The sequence below is a fragment of the Trichosurus vulpecula genome, chromosome 3 (assembly GCF_011100635.1).
Source record: "Trichosurus vulpecula isolate mTriVul1 chromosome 3, mTriVul1.pri, whole genome shotgun sequence".
Taxonomy (NCBI): Eukaryota; Metazoa; Chordata; class Mammalia; order Diprotodontia; family Phalangeridae; genus Trichosurus; species Trichosurus vulpecula.
In genome coordinates, this window is record NC_050575.1 from 391,027,314 (window position 1) to 391,049,891 (window position 22,578).

The window sequence follows — 22,578 nt, forward strand, 5'->3', positions numbered from 1 at the left end:
TTCCCTACATGTGGATATGCATGTTAAAAATTCATGCATACATATATTCCCTAAATGCAGATATACATACACATCCACAATTAAGGGATGTGTGGCAAGTATTGAAATTTTCCTTAATTGACTTTCATTCAAGCCATCATCACCACTCACTTAGACTACTGGAGCATCCTGATTTTTCTCTCTGCCTCCATCTTTCTCTTTTCCAATCCCCCTTTTATACCACTGCACTATGGATATTTCTGAAGCATAGATGTGACAAGTCACTTAGGTAGATGCTCAAGGAGCTCCAATGACTCCCTCTTGGCTATAAGATAAAATAAAAATTCCCGGCTGACATTTAAAAGCCATTTATAATCTGGCTTCAACCATCCTTTCCAGGCTCGTTTTTAGCTCCTCCTCATTAATTACTCCCCTCAAGCACTTTCTTATCCCTCCCTGTTTTACATACTCGCTGATCCTTGTACATTACATTCCTTCTCCCATTTCCATCCTTTTTCAGATTGTCCTCCATGCTCAAAGTGCTCTTCTTTCCATCTTGGGATCTCTGACTCCCTTGAACACAAGTTCAGTTGCCACCTTCAGAACAGGCGGTGATGGTCCTGTGGGGTCAAAAATTGGAGATTGAAGAGATGTTTATCAATTAGGAAATGACTGAACAACTTGTGATATACAAGCAGGATGATTTCAGAAAAACCTGGAAAGACTTACATGAACTGATGTTGAGTGAAGTGAGCAGAATCAGGAGAACATTATCCTCGGTCACAGTAATATTGTACAATGAACTGTGACTTAGCTTTTATCAGCAGTATGATGATCCAAGACAATTCCAAAGGACTCATGATGAAACATGATATTTGCTTCCAAAGAATTGATGGCATCTGAATACAAACTGAAGCATACTATTTTCACTTTCTTTCCTCCTTTTTTTTGGGGGGGGGAGTATTGAGGTTTTTTCCACAAAATGACTAATATAGAAATATATTCTACATGATTGCACATGTATAATCTATATCAGATTGCTTACCGTCTCTGAGAGGGGAAGGGAAGGGAGGAAAGGATAGAATTTGGAACTCAAAACTTAAAAAAAACTTGAATGTGCTTTTTTTCCCGGCTTGTGACCAGTGAGCAGCCATGAGCAGCAAAGTCTCTCGGAACACTCTGTACGAGGCCGTGGGGGAGGTCCTGCATGGAACCCAGCGCAAACGGAGAAAGTTTTTGGAAACCGTGGAGCTGCAGATCAGCCTGAAGAACTACGACCCCCAGAAGGACAAGCGCTTCTCTGGCACCGTCAGGCTCAAATCCACCCCCCGACCTAAGTTTTCTGTGTGTGTGCTGGGAGACCAGCAGCACTGCGATGAAGCCAAGGCTGTAGAGATCCCCCACATGGACATCGAGGCCCTGAAGAAGTTAAATAAGAACAAGAAATTGGTCAAGAAGCTGGCTAAGAAGTATGATGCTTTTTTGGCCTCCGAGTCCTTGATCAAGCAAATCCCTCGGATCCTGGGCCCTGGTCTGAACAAAGCCGGCAAGTTTCCATCTCTGCTCACCCACAATGAGAATATGGTGGCAAAGGTTGATGAGGTTAAATCCACTATCAAGTTCCAGATGAAGAAGGTGCTGTGTCTGGCGGTGGCTGTTGGCCATGTGAAGATGACAGACGACGAGCTTGTCTACAACATCCATTTGGCCGTCAATTTCCTGGTTTCTCTGCTGAAGAAGAACTGGCAAAATGTGAGGGCATTGTATATCAAGAGCACCATGGGCAAGCCCCAGCGGCTCTATTAAATCAGCATGCTGTTAAGGAATGGCGGAAGCTGCTAATGAATTAATAAATGGCAGAAGCTGCTAATGAAAAAAAAAAAAACTTGAATGTTAAAAAATTTTTTATATGTAATTGGGGGAAAATATTAAAAAAAAGAATATAGAAAGGCGAAAACACCCACATAATCCAACACAAAACAGGCCTTTCCTGACCCCCAGTCATTGCTTTTCCCTCTACAACATTGTTTCATATTTATTTTGCATTTATTGTTTTGTGTACTTGTCTTTTGCAGAGACTTTTTCATTTTTGAGGATCTAATTGGCATATAGGCAGCTCTGTAGTTCTTGGCATATTGATGTTCAGTAAGTGCTTGTTGAATTAATAAATGAATGATTACATCATAGTTGATGGGCACAGAAATCAGGTTAAGGTCCCTTAGAGTTGAGATTTTTCAGAGCATTCAGAACTTAGTGGTTTGTATTGGATTCCTACATATTTTTACTGGCTTGTATTGGTTTTATAAATAGTTTAAAAGTGAGGAAAGCAGGTGAACAATTTTGCAGGTGAATATGCTGCATCATCATCCCTATCATGCCTACTAATTGTTTCTGGCTTGGGCCCTCCTTGTTTTTCTCTCTGTATCTCCTCACTACTTTGTGATCTCATCTTTATGCACATTCCTTCCAGATATATTTATCTAGCTCTAGTCTCCTAGATTTACATATTCATTTCTTTGCTGAGTGCCATTCTGACATCAGCAACATTTCAAATTGAATAACCCTATAGGTTTCTCAAATTCAAAATATCCAAAACAGAATTCATTCTCAGACTATCAGCTCCTGAACTTCTGTATTATTGTCTAGGGCACCACAATCCTTCTAGTCACACAGGTTCACAATTTTGGTGTCATCAGTGACTCCTTTCTTTTGTTCACCCCATATATCCCATAAATGGCAGTTAGTCGCTGTATTTTCATTCCTGCCTTCACAATATCTCTCATGTGCCTCCCCTTCTTTCTGCTCACACAGCTGCCATTCTGTTTCAGTCTTTCAGCCCTTTTCTTCTGGATTGTTACACTAACCTTCTAATTGGTGTTCCATCCCTAGTTTCTTGTCCACACTGTTGCCAAAGTAACTTTCCTAAAGCCTAGTTTCAACTATATCACCATGACTTCCAATAGTTCCCTAATACTCCTCCATAATAAAATAAGAAGTCTTTCTGGAAGTTCACAATTCCGTACCTTTCTGCCTTTCTAATCTTCTTACATTCTGCCCAGGCACCCTGTGATCTAGCTGCAGCAACCTACTTGCTGTCCTTTGAAGATGTTCCATCTTCCATCTCAATACCTGTCTGTTTACCATTCCTAAAAGGCTCTTCCTCTTACCCTTTAAGCCTTAGAATTCCCGATTTCCTTTAAGACTGCTCACGTGCCACCTGCTCTGCTAGGACTTTCATGGTCCCCTCCGTTTGCTAGTACTGTTTTCTTGGAGGTTACTCCATATTTTTTTTTGTATTTTGTGATATATGTATATAAAAAAATATGTTGTCTTCCCATTAAAATGTTAGCTCCTCAAAGGCAGGGACTGTTTCTGTTTTTCCCTTGTATTCCTAATACATAGCACGATGCCTGGCACGTAGTAAATATCTAATAAATTATTTTTGATTGACTAAGTGAAGTATAATATAAGATTAGATGTGATAGAGACAAGGTTTCTTAAGTAAATTTTCCTAGGGAGAGAACATGTAGCTGCCTACAAATAATTGAATAGTGAAAATTTCAAAGAGAAAAAATTTTTTATGAATCGTATAAAAGAATAGAATTTAGAATGATGAAAATAACACTATAGAACCTCCATTGATAGGAACCTCCGTTGATAGGAACCCTGAGGGGAATGGAAATATTTTGGTTAATTAGATTTTGAAGGCTAAGCAGAAATTCCTTTTTCACAGTCACATGTAGAAGTCACAGTACTGGAAGGAGCCTTAAAACCACCTGGAAACAGAGGCCCAGTTAGATGAATTCACCCAAAGTCACAAAGGTAGCAAATGATAGAATTGATATGGGAACTTAAGTCTGACTCCAAGTCCAATGTTCATTCTGCTTTGCCATGTTACCTCTCTTATTTTTGCAGATTTCTCTGAAATGTGTTAGTTTACTTTCTTAATATCTCAATAATTAGAGGATGTGGAACATAATATTTTTATTCAAGCTTGAGACCTCATTTTGCTGTATGGATGATGCAGAAATTATGCGGTGTTTGTATTAAGTTCAGGATGTGAGGTTAAAAAAAGCTTCCTCTTAATTTGAGCTTATTTTCCTGTAATCTGCCTTTCTCCTGACAGTGGAATCTGTCTGCTGGATTAGTGGGAGAGGGAAGGAGGATATCCATCTGATAGAGCATTTTCGTCATTTGAATTTTTGCCGTAGTTGATTCAAGGAATCAGTGGATCTTTTGAGACTGAAATAATAAAAAAATCTGTGATATTCCAGACAGGCTTAACAGTATTCAAAAATTGTTCGTTGACTATTCAAGCAATGGAATATACATTGCCAATAGGTTTATAAGATTCTGACAGTCCACTGCTTTGTCATCAGGTCTCTTGGGTTTGGGGCTTGTTCACATCACTGGCCTTCTCTGCTTTGTGTCTCCAGCGGTTTACCTTGATGTACCGGATGCAGGTTGCAAATATTGACAAGTTTGAAGAGAAGCTACGAGCAGCTGAAGATGAACTGAACATTGAGAGCAAAGACAGGATTCCAGTGTCCTACAAACGGACAGGCTTCTTTGGAAAGTATGATTGTGGCTTCAGTGTTTCTCATGACTGTTCTAAGTAGGTCAGGTTCATTTCTACCAAGTGATGATAGCATGAGGGAACAAGAAACCCCCAAAGAGCTTTAAAACTAGCTAGAAGTGGTTCTCTCAAGGGCATTTATTTAACAGTGTAGTTCCTTGTGGGAACAGTAATTAAATGTACTCAAGAAATACTTAAAATTTAGAAAGGAGGGAATCTATAACTTGTCTTAAAATATTTCAGTATTTTCCAGTTTTTAATGATTTATTTATTCATTAAGTTTGTGAAGTTGCCAGTTTCCAACAAAGTGTATGATGAAAAGTGTGGAATTGAAGATCAAATGAAAACCTTATTGTGTTGTCAGCCAAAGATCTATAAATGGTGAGTTGGGTGGAGTTTTAATCTTGCAACCTGAGGATTTCAGTCATAGAGGAAGATGGAATCAGAGAAAGTAAATTTAGTCAAGTGAATTTGGACTTTGCTTATCAAAACAATCATAGGATTTTAGGGTCATAGATTTAGAGGCAGAAATAATATATCATCCAGCTCCTTTATTGTACAGATGAGAAAACTGAGACTTAGAGATCAAAAGACTTACCTAGAATCAAGTGTAACAGGTTTAGAATTTGAACTCAGGTTTCTGACTTGTATCTCTCAGACATAGAATAGATTTGATGCTGATTTAGAGCCCTGTGAGGTCAATTTAATGATAGGACACAATGTCAGGGGAATCAAGTGTTCTTGTCACATTTATGTAACTGTTAACTTGAAAGCCAGTAGTCCTTTATTGAAAATAAAATACCAAGGAGGTAAAAGTTTTGGTTTTACCAGAGGAATATTCCAGGCAAAAAGAAAGAACAAGGAGAAAATGAACTTGTAGGGTATGAGTGACTAGGTATTTATTCAGTGCTTGTTATGGGCCATGCACTAGGAACACCAGTAGAAAAGTCAGAGAGTCCTTCCTCTCAAAGAAGGAGGAGAAAGGAAACAAATATTTTTTAGTTGCTTACCATGTGCCTGGCATTATGCTAAGTACTGGGGATACAAATGCAAGCAAAAAGAGTTCCGGCCCTCAAGGAGGGTACTTTTTATTGGAGGAAGAAAATACAAAAAAAAGGAGCTGAAAAGGGAGGGGTATGGGGAGCAGGGTTTGAAGCCAGGAATAGGACCGAGAAGGGGATGAAATGAGTGGAGACAACACATACAGGAGGGATCTGATGGTCCTTAGGTTACAGCCCCAGAACCAGTGGCAAGACTAAAGGGTCTTTAGTATATACTGTTGGGAAAGGGAGATCCTGATGGGGCCTGGGTGGGTGGGGTTTGGGCTAGGGCTCTTAGGGGATGAAAAGCATCCTTTGTTGGTTCATTGGTATGCAAAAGATCTAGTCATATTTTTCCCCCATATGCTGATAGCCCAGTTATTTTGGTATAGGTTTTTTTTGTTGTTGTTGCAGTGTTTTACTTAAATTTTTTTTAAATGGACAGTTTATTTTTCAAAATAAAATTTATTGAATCATGAAGTAACTAACATATTTGTCATTGGTGATCTCTACAACTTCATTAACTGCTAAATCCTTGAGGGAAGAGTTACTTTGTTAGAAAAAAGCCCTTTTCCACCTTTGGTATACAACAAATGATTCTTCTTTGTTATCCACATAATTATTTTCTTTTCTGTTTTTCAGTTTGTAGAACTTGAAAAGTAGACATTTCTGTACTCTTAAGTTTACTCCCTTCATCACTTGATCATATATATGAAAGAGTGGAAATTTCCCTAGTATTGAGATTCTCTGTGTTCTTCAGTTATCTTACTCAAGGTCTTTTGGTCCCATATGGGACTTCATGTAGACCATGTTTCTGTAAGAAGCTGAAGGATTTCTGGCTCTGTGATGAGTGTGAGAAAGATGGATGAGATTCCTGCTATGCTCATTATCCTTTTGTAAGTGAACACTTGATCCTGAGTCTTGGATCATTTCTGCACAGTGTCTGGGGTACCTTATGTGAACTCATATTTAGTTTAAATGATTTGATGGATTTATGGAATGTGAATAGCTAGAATTTTGTTTGTAGCATAAGCTGCTTTAGGGGATGCATTCACTAAGTTGAATCCTTGCATGGAACGTTTTGAAATTTTGCTTATATATGAAAATATGAGTAAAAAAACTTATATAAGAGACTAATCGATTTGAATTGGACAGGAAAGACTTACATTCCTGGCATTTTTTTTTCTGTAAAGCCTCATATAATTTTCTTACTTTTGAGAGTGTCAAAGGGCTATTCACTATTTGTAGATTTATTACTTCATTTCATTTGTAATGGTTTAAAGCCTGTATGTAACTTGTCTTTTTTGTTCTTTTTAGTGCACTTTATGCCCTGGGAATGACAGCTGTGGGTGTGGCTATATTATGGTGCATTTTCCGCCTTGCTGGAATGACAGGAAGGGAAGGGGGATTCAGTGCTTTTGTAAGTTGCATAAATCATACTCAGTTGTATTTACAACCTCAGAACTTATCACTGTTTTCTTCTTTCCCAGATGTTACAATGTAAATAAAAAAATGGAAATGAATTGGTGGCAAAGATCATGCTTTGTCATATCCTCAATATCTCTGATTCTGAATGGAGGTTAAATAATAACTAGTTTTGACTCAGGCTATGTGAACAGAATCTAAATCCTTATCAGATGATTAATTTAAATGCATTCCTATAGATTGAAGTGTAGTTTGGCTTGCTAATAAGGGTGGAGGAGGCCCTATAAGCTGAGCATGTGAGATAATTCACAAGGCATTTATTCACACTGGCAGTCATAAGTAACAACTTTTTAAAGCATGTAGGAAGAGCCTAAAAATTGCTGTTAAATGCTACCAGCCAACCACATTTCCTAATAGCCAGTTGTATTAAACACTGATGTTTTCCCTTGTGTCATTGAAGGAAACTTACTTTCTTTTCATAATGTCTCTGCACTTAATGAATTCTGCTCCTTGTTATAGGGCACTGTGGACAGAGGCAGTACTGATATGGGAAAGAAATCAGTCTATTGTGCATATAAGGGATGAACAGAAGGGTGGATAGGCCAAGGTACTGGTGCTGATGGACTGATTCTTTTTTTCTCTCTATAAGACTTGTTCTTTCAAAAATGCTTCTTTTGTATATTTTCTAACACAGAACCAACTGAAAATGGCTCGCTTCACTGTTGTGGATGGAAAGCTTGGGAAGGGGATCAGCTTCAAAGATGTAGCCGGAATGCATGAAGCCAAATTAGAAGTCAAGGAGTTTGTGGATTATCTAAAGGTGAGAAACAAAAATACTGGGGCAGAAAGATGGCTGCAAGTATGGAGGAAACCTAGAGACCTTTCTTAAGTTCTCTTGATTAACCATTTCAGGAAACTCTGAGTTTTTTATATCCTAGGTAAGCAAGAAAGGCGTTCTGGTTTTCTTAGAAGAAAACATTATGTCAGGGTCATTTTTGTGCATCATCTTCAGAACTGGAATTCCACTTTAAAAGAACCCAAACTACCTGTATTGTGTATTAATCGATAACCTAAATACATATAGTTAATTTGATATCATCTATCTCTTTCCTCTTTTCATAGAGACACACTGGGTGCTTAATAAATATGCAGGCATACCTACTTACCACCTAGGAAAGCAAACTAAATTTGCCTGAAACATTTTAGGCCCTTGATAATCTGGCTAGTGAGTATAATAGTGATTATCCTAACTGTGAAGTTGATTCCTTGAAATGGTTGAACATTTTTCCCAGTTTGAGTTTATAGCCATCAGGTCATATGTAAGGAAATAAATTAGTTGATGAACATTATACTTACGATGATCAAGGTTTTCCCTGAAAAATGAGATACTGTCCATCTCTTCCTTTTTTGCACAGGTGGGAGATGGTGGTTGTAAAACACTGTGTACATTGTTAGGCCTGGTCCATGTTTTGTTTTGCTGAACTCCCCCCCCCCCTTTTCCTTTTTGTGCAAGGGATAACTTGCTGGGTGGAGGGGCAAGAGAAGGGATGTATTTAGAAGTGAAGGTGATGTAAAAACAAAAGGAGTCAGTAAAAAAGAAGAAAATTTAGAAAATAAGTTATTTGAATGTCTTAGAGATATTTCCTCTTAAAAAGTCTTTGAAACCCATAATGACTATACTCATGTAACATGTGCTCTACCTCTAGAGTCCAGAGCGCTTTCTCCAGCTTGGTGCCAAAGTCCCAAAGGGTGCTTTATTGCTTGGACCCCCAGGTTGTGGAAAGACTTTGTTGGCCAAGGCAGTAGCTACGGAAGCCCAAGTACCATTCCTGGCAATGGCTGGCTCAGAGTTCGTGGAAGTGATAGGAGGTGAGTCATCAGCAAAGTATTTATAAATTGGGAAGAGAGTATAATAACTTTTGACTACTCTAGTTGGTGAAAGAAAAATTTAACCTGTTTCTGAATTCCTCCTGCTTTGTGCGTCTTATTTCTTCATGTGCAAAATTAATGGAGAGTTGGGAAATAAAATAGAGAAAGAAAATTGAGATGCTGTAGCTTTAAGTTTATTAATCATTTTAGATAATCATGTCATTAAAATGAACAGTTTTCACTTAAAGCCAAGAGGTCTACAGGTAGTGAGCTCTGTAGTTTGGTTTGGAGTGGCTACAACTATGAATATATGTCTATATCTGTCTGTCTGTAACTAAATCTATATATAATGGCATCTTATTAGAGTTTGGTAAGTATGCGTACTCTCTGGTAGGAGAACATGATTACTTTACCAACTAGTTGGTATTGCTTCCTAATCTTTTCCAATTTCTTATTATTTCCTGTTTTCTTCTCAGGTCTTGGAGCTGCTCGAGTTCGAAGCCTGTTTAGAGAAGCCCAGAACCGGGCCCCATGTATTGTGTACATTGATGAAATTGATGCTGTGGGCAAGAAACGATCTACTACTATGTCTGGCTTCTCCAACACTGAGGAAGAACAGACTTTAAACCAGCTTTTGGTTGAAATGGATGGTTAGTATACTGCTGACCATAAGTCCAAACTTCCAGTTTGTCTGAAAGATGGTCTCTGCTGTCTGTTTAGATAAAGTTATTTAGTTTTGAATCCAACAATGTCTGCTACCACCTTTCTTAAGGGTGGGATGCCACACCATGCTTCAGTGGAGTGTGGGAAGAAAATACTAGAGCTGAGGAGAGCAGCCCAGCTGTTCACCATACTTGAAGCCACCGGCTGCCTTTGCTGTTGTTCTTCCCCCAGCTGCATTCTGTGTGGCAGCCACCACCTGCCTTTGCAGTAATCCTCCCTAGGCAGATGGGTCAGTAGTCAGGTGAGCAGGTGCGCCCGAAGTCATTCCCCACTCAGCCCTAGCTCCTTCCCCTTCTATATCCGGTGTCAGTGGGGCTGGATGGTCATTTTCTGTTTGGTTTCTTCCCTTCCCCTAATTCAGCAGGAGCAATGTACACGAGGCAAGGTTCTTTTTTCTTCCCTGCCTCCCTTCGGCCCCGGGAGAGTATGGGAAATAGAGGAGGAACTGAAACAAAGAAAGTCTTTGAGGAAGAAGAGTAGGCCTAGCCATGGTGGGAGCAAGCAGTACGTAGCAAGAGGCGGTGGAAGTGGAAGCCGGGAGGCTAGAGGTGCGTGTAAGCAAGCACAGAGCTCTCTTAGATCAATCAACAAGTATTGTTCTGGGGTCTAGAAATGCAAGAATCATAAATAAAACAGTCATTACTTGCAAGGACCTTACATTCTCAGATCCACCAAGATTCCTTCCCATCCCCACCACACTCCCTCAGTCCCTCAGTCCTCCAAAAGAAGACATTGAATGGATAGCTTGGAAGCAAATGAAAAAGGCTGTCAGTCACCAAGAAACCAAAGTCCAAGCAGTTTTGTATCTGATTTGCTACCAACCGCCCCTTTCTCCCCATCTGGAGCAAGCCACCCTCCAGACCTGAGACCTCCCCTCCAGTGACAATTTCCCTCCCTACCCCCAACAGCATCAGGTAAGATAGAAAATTTATTGTCCAAATTTCCATCTGACTGTGTGTGAAAAATGTTTTTAATTGTGTTCATATAGGTCCTGAGTTTATCTTTGCAGGTAGACTCCCACATATTTTGTAGTGTCTGCAGTAACTTTAAACTCGTTCTATCTCTTGCTTTTGGGCTTTGTTAGTGATAAATAGGAATCCTGAGGAGTTATTTGGGTTTATTTTACACCCTGCAACTTTGCTAAAGTTATTTATTATTTCAAGTAGTTTTTTACTTGATTCCCTAGGATTCTCTAAGTAAATCATAATATCATCTGCAAAGAATGTTAACTTAGTTTCTTCTTTGCCTATTCTAATTCCTTCAATTTCTTTTTCTTCTCCTATTGCTAAAGCTAACCCCGTAATAGGGGTGATAGTGGACATCCTTGTTTCACACCTGATCTTATTGGAAATGCATCTAACTAGGGCAGCTGGATAGCGCAGTGAGTAGAGCACTGGCCCTGGAGTCAGGAGGACCTGAGTTCAAATGCGACCTCAGACACTTGACACACTTACTAGCTGTGTGACCTTGGGCAAGTCACTTAACCCCAATTGCCCTGCCTTCCACCCTCCAAAAAAAAAAAAAAGGAAATGCATCTAGCTTATCCCCATTACATATAATGCTCGCTGATGGTCTTAGGTAGATGCTACTTATCATTTTAAGGAAGACTCCGTTTATTCCTATGCTTTCTAGTATTTTTAATAGGAATGGGTGTTGTATTTTGTCAAAAGCTTTTTCTGCATCTATTTAGATAATCATATAGTGTCCGCTAGTTTTGTTGTTGATATGATCAATTATGCTAATAGTTTTCCTAATATGGAACCAGCTTTGCATTCCTGGAATATAAATCCTACCTGGTCATAGTGTATTATTCTTGTAATAAGTTGTTGTAATCTTTTTGCTAATATTTTATTTAAAAATTTTGCATCAATATTCATTAGGAACATTGGTCTATAATTTTCTTTCTCTGTTTTGACTCTTACTGGTTTAGGTATTAGTACCATATTTGTGTCATAAAAAGAATTTGGTAGGAGTCCTTCGCCTGTTTCCCAAATAGTTTATAAAGCATGAGATTTAATTGTTCTTTAAATGTTTGGTAGAATTTGCTTGTAAATCCATCTGGCCGTGGAGATTTTTTTCCAAGGGAGTTCATTGATGGCTTGTTCAATTTCTTTTTCTGAGATGGGGTTATTTAGGTATTTTACTTCCTCTTCTATTAACCTAAGCAATTTATATTTTTGTAAATATTCATTCAAATAATTCCTTATTATCATTTTAATTTCCTCTTCATTGGAGGTGAATTCACCTCACCTTTTTCTTTTTTGATACTGGTAATTTGGTTTTCTTCTTTTTTTAAATCAAGTTGATCAAAGGTTTATCAATTTTATTGTGGTTTTTTTTTTCATAAAACCAGGTCTTAGTTTTATTTATTAGTTCAATAGTTATCTTGATTTCAGTTTTATTAATCTCTCCTTTGGTTTTTAGTATTTTTAATTTGGTATTTAATTGGAGATTTTCAATTTGTTCTTTTTCTAGCTTTTCCAGTTGCATGCCCAATTCATTGACCTCCTTTTTCTCCATTTTATTCATGTAAGCATTCAGAGGTATAAAACTTCCCCTAAGAACTGCTTTTGCTGCATCACATAAGTTTTGGTGTGTTGTCTCATTATTGTCATTCTCTTGAATGAAATTATTGATCGTTTCTATGATTTGTTCTTTGACCCACTCATTCTTTAGGATTAGATTATTTAGTTTCCAATTAATTCTTAGTCTATCTTTCTGTGTTCCTTTATTATAAGTAATTTTTATTGCATCATGATCTGAAAAGGATGCATTGACTATTTCTGCTTTTCTGCACTGGGTTGTGAGGTTACTGTCCAAATTTCAGTGAAAACCTTTGCATAATTATAATCGTTGGAAGAGATTTTAAAAATTAATATCATGATTTAGGAAGTGCAGCCAATAATGTGTTTCTTCCATTTTGATTTGCCTACCTTTGTAGGGTATCTTTTTTAGCTTTTACAGAATCATAAAATTTGAGCTTTGAAAGGGACCTCATCAGCCATTAAGTCCAACCTATACATGAAAGGGACACCCACTATTAACACACCTAATAACTGGTCATTTAGCTTTTGCCTAAAGGCTTCCAAGGAGATGAGAGCCACTATCTCTCTAGGCAGATCATTCCTTTTGGACAGGTCTGGTTTTTAGGAAGTTTTCCTTATATGAAGGCTAAATATGCCTCTTTAAAACTTTCACGTACTGTTCCTTCTTCTGCCATCTGTGGCCAAATAGAACAATTTAATCCCTCCTCCATATGACAGCCCTTCAAATACATTAAAGATAGTTATCGCCTGTCCCTTCTCCCCTCACCCCCCCCCAAGTCATCTCTTCTCTAATCTAAATAAGTCCAGTTCCTTAAACTGATCCTTTTAAGAAAGTGGACTTCCTGGTTGCCCTCCTCAGGATACTCTCTGGCTTATCAATATTCTTCATAAACCATGTTGTATAGAATTGAACACAACTCTGAGGTCTGATAAGGACAGAATACATTGGGACTATTGTTTTATTTTTCTTTGAAGCAAATACCAAATGTTGAAATAAACCAAACTTAGAAACAGACCTTTAAATAGTTGTATCACAAAGTATGAAAGCAAAATTGTAAAAAATAATGTAGCATATTTAATCATATTGCCCTCACTAAAATTACTTGGACAAAAAAAGGACCAAAAAAGATTTTGTTCTATTAATAAAGAAAACATATTCTTTTAAAGAAATACATTCTTTTAAAGTATTTATTTTATTTTTACTTCTTTTAGTTGCCTTTTTTGTGGATATTTTATAATATATATTAACATAGTAGCAATATAATTTATGAACTAGCATGCATATATTAGGAGTGCCTGTTCAAACATTTTTATGGCGTACATGATCGATAAAATTTGTATATCTCTGTTCTCTACATGTAGACCCTCATTCAGTAGAAGCTTTTTTTTTTAATACTGCCCTTCATATATGTCGTTGTTGTTGTCAGTATAAGACAGGAGTCAATTGTCTTTCCATAAAATCTAAAGGTCTTCCTTTTAAATAGTGAGTTGATTAGCAAATTAAGATTCCTAGTAATTTCCTCATTATTCATTGGCATATAGTGATAAAAATGTGTATTGATACAACTTAAATCTCCTTAAATTTCACTTGATCTTAGATAAATATTCCTCAGGCCACTAGATTACTTTATTTCTTTTAGATATAATAGTGTATGCATGTATAAACCAAGATCTCTCAGTGATTGCTAGGATGAGCAAATGAGTAATAGCACTTTGTTTTTTAATCTCATGGTTTTGTCTTCCTTTGGGGATACAATTTTTACAACAAATAGAAACACTAGTAATTTCTTCCACTTTGCCAGACTCAACAAATAGCATTTTTGATTTGCTGACCATAGACATTAGTTAAATAAACAAACCATGACAAGCATCATCTCCAAATTTATTCGTTTTTAATAAACAGCCGTTTCATGAATTGAAGATGTGTTAAATGACACAAAGTAGATCATTCTACAGTAAATAGAAGTTTTTGCTGTGTAATTCATGTACCATTTAGTAGAGGACAGCGAGGTTGTCTTCCATTTATAGGTGATATATTTAAAGGTTGAAAAGGATTTCTGAAGTGACTGCAGATTTAATGTTTTTTTCTTGTTTATTGAAATGACTCAATGTAGGTAGTTTACTTACATTTTACCAGTGTTGGACAAACTCCTGGGCTCTCCTTGTGAACAAGACAAAGATATGTGGATTTGATGGTAGTACAGTTAAGTGAATGCACAGCTCAACCCAAAGAATATTCATTAGTGGGTTGGTTAATGTCATTTTGGAGGGGATTTTTTGGTGGAATACCCCAGAGAATCTATGAATGCTTCTGTTCAGAATTTTTCATAAGTAAGGATAATGAAGAGTTAGATGATATGTTTTTTTATTTGTCGGGGGGGGGGAAGGGCAGAGCAGTTGGGGTTAAGTGACTTGCCCAAGGTCACACAGCTAGTGTGTCAAGTGTCTGAGGTTGGATTTGAACTCAGGTCCTCCTGACTCCAGGGCTGGTGCTCCTCTCTGCGCCTCCTAGCTGCCCTTAGATGACATGTTTAGCTACATTTTCATGTACAGAAAGCTAGGAGAGATAGCTAACACATTGGATGACAAAGTTAGAATTCAGAAACATTTAAACAGGCTAGGATGATGGGTCTGATATTCTCAAAAACTTGTGATTTCATCAGTCCCAATTTGTGAAGTGTCTATGTGGATCAAGATTATAACCTGTATATACTTAGAAGATAAGTCCTGGGAAAGTTACCTCAGGCACATAGAGGGGAAGTATCAGAGGTAGAATTTGAACCCGCATCTTCCTGAGGCCAAACCTGATACTTTACCCACTATATCATGTTGTCTCTACTGGATTGAATCTAATAGGATGAAATTTAATAAGAAATTAATGGTTTTAAAATTTTTTTTCCAATTAAAAACCTGTTTTCTTCCTTCCCAATGGGGAAAAAAAGAAAAACAGAATGTTTGTAACATATTCATAATCAGGCAAACAAATTTCCATATTGTCTTTGACCAAAAAACCTATATCTCATTCTTTACTGAGTCCATTGCCTCACTCAGGAGGTGGATAGCATGCTTCTTTATCCTCAGTCCTCCAGAATCATGATTGGAGTTAGTCTTTTAAAGTTATTTGACTTTACCGTATTGTTGTCATTGTATGAATTGTTCCCTTGGTTTTACTCATTGGTTCGCACAAGTCGCCTCAGGTTTCTTGCAAATTTATGGGATTTGTGTAAAAATCCTACACTTAATTTTTTTTTTAAAATCCCCTTCACAAGGATAAGATGATGCAGATGTTGATAGCATCTACAAAGGTCTGGCTATTTTAGGGCATCCCAAGCTCACGCTGTGTTAGCAGTGGTTCACAAGATTAGTACAGTCTTCAGCTGTGTTGAGGTGCATTGTGTCCAGAATGAGGAAGGTGATAGCACCACTGTGATTTTGCTTTGTCAGACTACATCTGCAGAATTCTGTTCTGTTCTGGGTACTTCCAGTTGGGAAGCTGGAGAACCTCTGGAGAAGGTCAGCGTGGATAGTTAAGGGCTGGGATATGCCGTACAAGGAACTGGCACTAGTTAGCCTGAAGAAGAAAAGCTAGTTGGGGGAAATGGTAGCTGTCTTCTAGCAAGGTTCCTTTGGTATGGCCTCAGAAGGAGGAAAAGTGAATGGGTAGAAGTCTGAGGGAGGTTGATTAAGGTTGACTGTGGCAAAACGTGATAATGGCTATACCAGAAGTGAATCAGGCTGCCTTGGGAGGTGGCAGATTGTACCTTGGAAGGCCTCTGCCAACAGGAATGCTGGGCTGCAATGGCCTCTTTCCTTCAGCTCTTCCATGGTGATTTTTTGCATATCAAGCAACACTTGTCTAGCTGCTGTTTTTCCATTTTGCCATATCCATTATTTCCAAGTGTAAGGATCTCACCTGAGATGGCAGATGGAAGGGGAAGGTGTTTTCTTCCACTGTCCTTTGTTCCTTTGAACTGGTCTGAGATAGCTGACACTCCGCTGTTTTATCTTCGCCTTGACTTTGGCAAGACTCTTTTCCTCTCTGAGCCTCAGCTTCCTACTTAATAAAATGAGGTGATTGGACTAGATATTTTCCTGTGTTCCTTTTAACTCTAAGTCCTGTGATCCTCTGACTTTCAAAATATTTTTGTTGTCATCTTCCGCATATATGGAGTTTTTATCATCCAAGGCTTATGGAGTAAAGTATACCATGGATAATTGAAAATGTGTGTGGTACATTTCTTTGGATAGATGCATCTCATGGATTGTTATTGTGGACATTAAACCCAATGTTAATATTATTAAATATTAACATGATAATTTCTGCCTTTGCTCCCAAAAACCAGCTTTCTCAATGTGTCTCTCATTACTTTGGCCTACCAGTTAATCGATAAATATTTATTGAAGAGCTTCTATTTATGCCTTGGATGGTCAGTAGTTTAATAATCAGGTTCTCTTATATAAGAAACTCAGTGTCTTGCTTCGTGAATAGTTAGATTTCAAAGAGCTGAATATAGGATGATAAATAGATGATAAATGATGGTAAACAGAAAATGATAAATAAAAAAGTCCATATAGTTCTAAAGAACTAAGAAATGTCCTTAAACTGAGAGAGAGAGCTCCCCATGTGTATCTCCATGCAGGAGTACCATCATATGATATACTCTCTCCTTGTCTTCTTGCTATTGGAAAATGGGCGCATTACCCCCAGTGCACAAGGCAGTGGTCTTAGAATTCCCACTACACAGCTTTCTCCCAGACTTACTTTTATGTCTCTTTTTCTTCCCTCTATTAAGTTTAAATGAAATTATTAATATTTATCAAACACCAACAACCTGTTAGGTATCATGGCTGAAACAACAACGTCAGTTGTTCTTTCTATAACTCGTTAACAAGGCTTCATTTATAAAAACACTTTCAGGTTTACACGGCACCTCATCTGCATTTCTCTTTGAACCTCACAGCAACACTTTGATGCAGCAGGGCAGGTGTTGTTATCCTCATTTTACAGATTAGGATGTTGAGGCTCAGTGAGGTTAAGTGACTTGACCAGTTCCTGAGACAAACAAATTGTCCTTCCATGATTTGAACACAGACCTTCTGACACACAGTCTTTTCCTTTCTTGTATACAAGTTCTTACTTACAGCTCTTATGTGGGGGCGGGGTCGAACAGAGTGGGCAGGGGGAAAGGCATCGAGGAGGTCCCATTTGTTAAGCTCCCAGGAGAAGCTCTGTGAAGACTTGAAACCTTGAATGATAAAGTTATGATAAACCTCAAAGGGTAAATCTGGAACATAACAACTTCTAGTAGCAAACTTGACTAGACATTTAATGATAAAGAAGAATTAGATGCTAATAAGCAAGTTGGAACAGTATATTCATCTCTGCTTTTAGGAAATTTTCATTTTTTAGGCATATCTTCCTATTATCTGCCTAAAAGAGTATATATTTGAAACAAAGGAGTTGTATTGAAACTGATTTGGCACCAGGAGCATAACTGACACACTGGTCAGAGGTCAGACTCGACCTTTGAGGTGTCCTCCTGCTTGGAGAGGTGTCCTAGGCTTGGCTGGCCTCTTGCCTTTTAATATTGTATTGCCTGAAAAAACGGAGTACTACTCTTACACTTTTGCCTTTCCCTTGTTTGTCTTACCCTGTTGTTGAGGGCCTCCAATGCGTGAAGTAACCAAATTAGCTCCTAGAACTAAGGCAAAGGCTAGGTTTTACCTGCTTCTCTGGTGTCATGGTCAGCCCTGGACAACTCTAGTTTTACCTGTTCTAGTTTACTTCAAATATAGCTCCCTGAAACATGAAGGAAATCATTCATTTGGCCTTTTTGTTTGTTTTTACCTGCCATCCATAAGATTGGGTAATAATACACCTGTTTCCACTCAGCTTACTTTCAGTGCTTCAGAAGACAGACTCCCTTTGGGACAGAGTTTAGCCTTACGAGAAATGTCTATCTTGTTGGTGAAAACTTATATAACTTTTTTAAGGGGAAAAAAGACAAAAAACAAAAATAAAATAGCTCCAGCCCTCAAGGAGTTGTCATTTTTTTCTGAGAAGGAATTTACATAAATAACCATATACAAAATCACATTTGATTGGCATCACATAGGGAATGAGAGAGAGTGGGCAGCCAAGGATGACACCAAGAATGTTAAGCTGGGTACCCTCAGGAAAGGCGGTGCCTGTGACAAGAGTAGGGAAGTTCTAAATAAGAGTGCTTTGGAGGGGAATGATGGTGAATTCAGTTTGGGACATGTTGAGTAGAGGGAGGAGGAGCCATGTAGGAAGGAGAAGGAACACTGTACTGGGATTTGGATGTAAAAACCTGCTTCTTTTGTGAGCTCCAGATGTCTGAATGGGGACTAGTCACCCCCTTTTCTGAGTCTTCTCAGTTCTATAAAATGAGGGGATTGTATTAGACCCTTAAAATTCCTTTCAACTTTTAGTTATGAAGACACAAAGATGCTGCTCCTGTGATACAGAAAAATCATAATGGAACAGATGTGGCCTTGAATTTCACTTAGGGGAAATTCTTAGAAGGGCTGGTATAAACTTTTACTGTAGAAATCTCTCCCAGAGTAATGAATGCATCTAGGCCAGCCTTACAAATTAGCACTAGCTCTCCAGCCTAAGTGTCAGAAAATTCAGGCTTAAAGGCATCATTTATGTTGTGTGAGTGAGTAAAAGTTAATACAGATTGAAAATGCAACCTGCGGGGATGGTACATTGGTACTGTTTGGGTAAGCTCATGTCAAGTGCATCATGTCTTAGATACAGGAATTCTTGGCAGAACTGGTGAAAGTGCTGTTCAGTATTTGGAAGCAGCTTGCCTGTTTTTAAAGATCTGTCTGCAAGCCTGTTTCCTCCATGGTCAGATCTGCTGGATATGGACATAAACAAGGATGCTTGAGATTTGTCAACTTTGACATGGAATTCCAAGAATAGTTGTACCAGATGACCTTGGTCTGTTTGGAAACTTAAATAACATTCCAGGGCCTTGATTAAAATGAGAAAATCCTTGTGCATAAGAATCAGCCTTACTTTTGTCTTCATTTTACATTACAGTGGAGAAGGAAAAATTGTTTTAAAAATCCCTTTCTGCCCCTTCTTAGCTATATAAGTAAAGTTTGGGGGTTTTGTTGTTGTTTTAACTGAATCTGGTTTCTTAGCTCTGGTACTTATTTACATACACCTGGCTCTTATTAGTGATTTCTACATTAGTCATTATTTGCATGTGCCTTGTCTGTAGGCATTTCCGTAGCTGCTACCATAACTGCTTGCATTTTTGCACTTCAGTAATAGATAGTCTGCATTGTATCCTCTGTACTTTTTTCTGAAGATTTATCATTTTTCTACAAGTGTTTGAAACATAGTCTCAGGTGTTATTCTCCATTCCTTCAGAGTGACAAATGAGTGTGTCAGAATGATTTCACATTGTGAAGGGTTACTCCAGACTTTTTTGGCTTACCCTGAGAGGTGTGTAGCATTCCAGGGTCTGAATTGGATGAGGAAATATCTGCTCTTGGTTGCTATTTGGAGGTGCCTCTGTAACAGAGGTTAGAATTTCTCTGACATAAAGCCCAGTGCTAACTCGGTTGTCCATTTCCAGCTCAACCCTTGAGCTTAGGTTGGGGAAGTAGCTCTGGGCTAGGATCCGATTTGCTCTAATACCTAAACAGCCACCCCTGGCATCAGGTAGCAAAGACTTAAGATGCCTTTGTTTTTCAGAGGTACTCAGAGTGGGTTCATATTCCTAATAGCCTCTGTCAATTGTGATGGTTCATTTGAGAGAGAGCTGGATGGACTAGTCCTTACTCAAACCCAGGCCAAAAATAGCCTCTGAAATGTGCCCTACATCTCTAGGGAAACCTCCGACATGACTACATTTCTCTACATATGATTAGAAGAAGATGGAAGAAAAGGGGGGTAAATCCTAGAAAACATGACATCAAGAATATCCATGCAGTGGAGGTCAAACTCTGACCAACAGTTTTACTTTGAGGGAGAGGGCACACATTAAAGGATCTTTCTCCCTCTTTGTGCAGCATCGAAAACATTCCTCTTGCAAATAAGGAAAATCAACAAGCATTTATTAATTGATGACTATATGCCAGACGCTGCTCAGCTCGAATCTGGTTTGCTAAAAATTCAACCCTGATGTTTGAGAGTGTATAGACAAATAAAAAGACAGGCCCTGTTCTCAAGGAGCTTATGTTATAATGCTATAAAGCAGCACATGAAAGGGAGTGGAAAAGTGGGGTGTGGGAAGTGGAAGTACCTGCAGGGGGTTGGGGGGCGGGGAGGCGGGGTGAATGGTGGCAAAATCCTGGTAATAAACTGTGGATTGGTCTGGACCCTTCCTGGAAGAACTCACTGTTGAGAGAAAGGGGCTACAAAGTGATTTTATTTGTCTTTTTTGAAACTGATATTTATTCCTCATTCCCCATGTCACTTTTGAAATTTTTTGTATGTCTTTACTATTCTGTCTTAATCATGATATGTCATAATTGCATGGCTTTATTGTTCCCAAAGCACCTTCACATGCATTCTCATTTGATCCTCATAATTATCCGGTGAGACATGTAGAACATGTATCGTTATCCCCATATTACAGATAATAAAACTGAGGCTCACCGAGGTTATATGACTTGCCCAAGAATTACACAACTAGTAATTGGAGGAGACAGAATTATAATTTAGGTCTTCCAACTGTGAGGTCAGTGTTCTTTCTACTGTGACCATGTTTTCCTTTGTACCAACTGTCGCTTTTTTTCAAAGTCTTGGTTACTTGTTGAAATGATATATTTTAAAAATTCTGTGCTCACTGGCTTGACCTCTTTAGAGGAGAAGCATTTCAGAAACCTAAGATAAATACTGGCCTAGATTCCTGAGGGAAAATGATAGAATCTTCATTCCCAGAGGTATGTTAAAGTTGACTAAATTCCTATCTGTCTGATAGTTATAGGCCCCACCTAGAGGACAGGGAAATGAACTGATTATCTCTAGGGGTTCTCCTATCCCTGTTATCCTTTGATTTCCTGGATCAGTATTTCACTTGAATTGGTATTCTCCCTTAGAAGTGGAACACAGTGGCTGAAGTAAGAAATGTGTATACTCTGTCTGGGGCTTCTGTTTTTGTTTATTTAAGTATACTTATTTTAATTGAGGTACGGTTTTTTGATCAAAAGTACAAGCATTTATTTTTGTATCATTAAAATGATAATGTACTGTGCATTTTGTGTTTAAGTCTCATGTGACTGACATCCTTCTTTTTCCTTCTTGGGTGCCAGACCAAACAATACTGAGGCTTCATCTCTTAGAATAGATTATTTAGAATTCGGGAGGGATTGTGCTCCAAGATGGAAGCACATTTGGGAATAAGCCACCCTATCCTATTGCTTACGTGGAGGCAAAGCCACTCTCAGAGGATGATCAGCTCCTCTTGGTGAGAATCTCTTGTTTCTGCATTGCTAGTGCTTGGAATCTGCAGGCCTGTGTGACTCATCCGACATGAGCACGTGGACCAGCCAGAGCTCTGAGCTTGGAAGGCAGCTCTAGACCTTGCAGCTTCCAGTTTGGCTGCTTGTGAGAAAGCAGAATTGAGTTTTGTTGACATCCATCTGTTGTGAGGCAGAAGTATGCTTGAAGATAGCAGGGTTTGTTTGTTTAATTATCTCTGTAATATGAGCTGCTTTCTCTGGTGAAGTGGCCTGATAGGTAATTTTAAAGGCTGATTTTTTTTTTAATTATCAGCTGAGCTTAAAGTTTAAAAAGACAGGGGTCACTGCTTTTTACTAGTACTCATTAGTGATTTTTCCATGAATTCCCTTTTACAATTCTTTTTAAAGAAACCTTGTGCCTGAAAAACCACTACTATCAGACCAAATGTAATAAAATACTACAGATGTTACAAATAAAAAGTCACTTTAGGCAACAGAAAACCATCAAATGAGGACAGAGAAAAATACTCCATAGATTCTTAGGTTCAACAGTGCAATAAAATAGCCCTCTCTTGTTACGCATTTATAGGCAACCTAAATCCCTCCAAGGAGTACTGTCTAGAACTTAGAGGAGGGGACTGTGAAGTAGTCTCCTGGCTTAGATTTGTGGTTATGCCTCTGACACAGTGCTGCCTTAGGTGATTCTCCCTGACTTTCTGTGACTAAAAATGGGTGAATACTTGTTTATCAGAATTGTTTTGGATGAAGGGTATTAGGGATCATATACTAGCACTGTTTAGGAAGCTAGCTGAGTGTACTCATTCTCTGTACATTAGATCTCTCTAGAAATTCCTGCCTAGCTCTGTATCCTGGAACTTCAGCAGAAAACAAAACCAAAACCAAAATATATTGCTTTAAAACTATCATTTTAACAAAAAATAGTCTTCTTTTTTATTTTTTGTTACCAGGGATG

The 22,578-nt window shown here is 38.3% G+C and overlaps 2 protein-coding genes across 3 annotated transcripts in view; both read left to right on the top strand.

The window, feature by feature from the left end:
• Positions 1-22,578, top strand: part of SPG7 (SPG7 matrix AAA peptidase subunit, paraplegin) — an 85,001-nt gene that overhangs the window by 38,100 nt on the left and 24,323 nt on the right. For both annotated transcript variants that reach the window (XM_036750197.1, XM_036750198.1), the window contains 5 exons: positions 4,416-4,555; positions 6,913-7,015; positions 7,715-7,840; positions 8,727-8,889; positions 9,366-9,539. In XM_036750197.1, coding sequence (XP_036606092.1) covers positions 4,416-4,555; positions 6,913-7,015; positions 7,715-7,840; positions 8,727-8,889; positions 9,366-9,539 — 706 coding nt within the window. The remainder of the gene's footprint in view (positions 1-4,415; positions 4,556-6,912; positions 7,016-7,714; positions 7,841-8,726; positions 8,890-9,365; positions 9,540-22,578) is intronic.
• LOC118842893 (60S ribosomal protein L10a-like) lies at positions 1,110-1,805 on the top strand. Its single transcript, XM_036750199.1, has one exon. It carries the CDS (start codon positions 1,132-1,134, stop codon positions 1,783-1,785), a length of 654 nt encoding a protein of 217 aa, XP_036606094.1. The 5' UTR covers positions 1,110-1,131; the 3' UTR covers positions 1,786-1,805.

Bases quoted from the DNA above. Each gene is read 5' to 3' on its own strand.
- LOC118842893 (XM_036750199.1), top strand. From the start codon at position 1,132: ATGAGCAGCAAAGTCTCTCGGAACACTCTGTACGAGGCCGTGGGGGAG.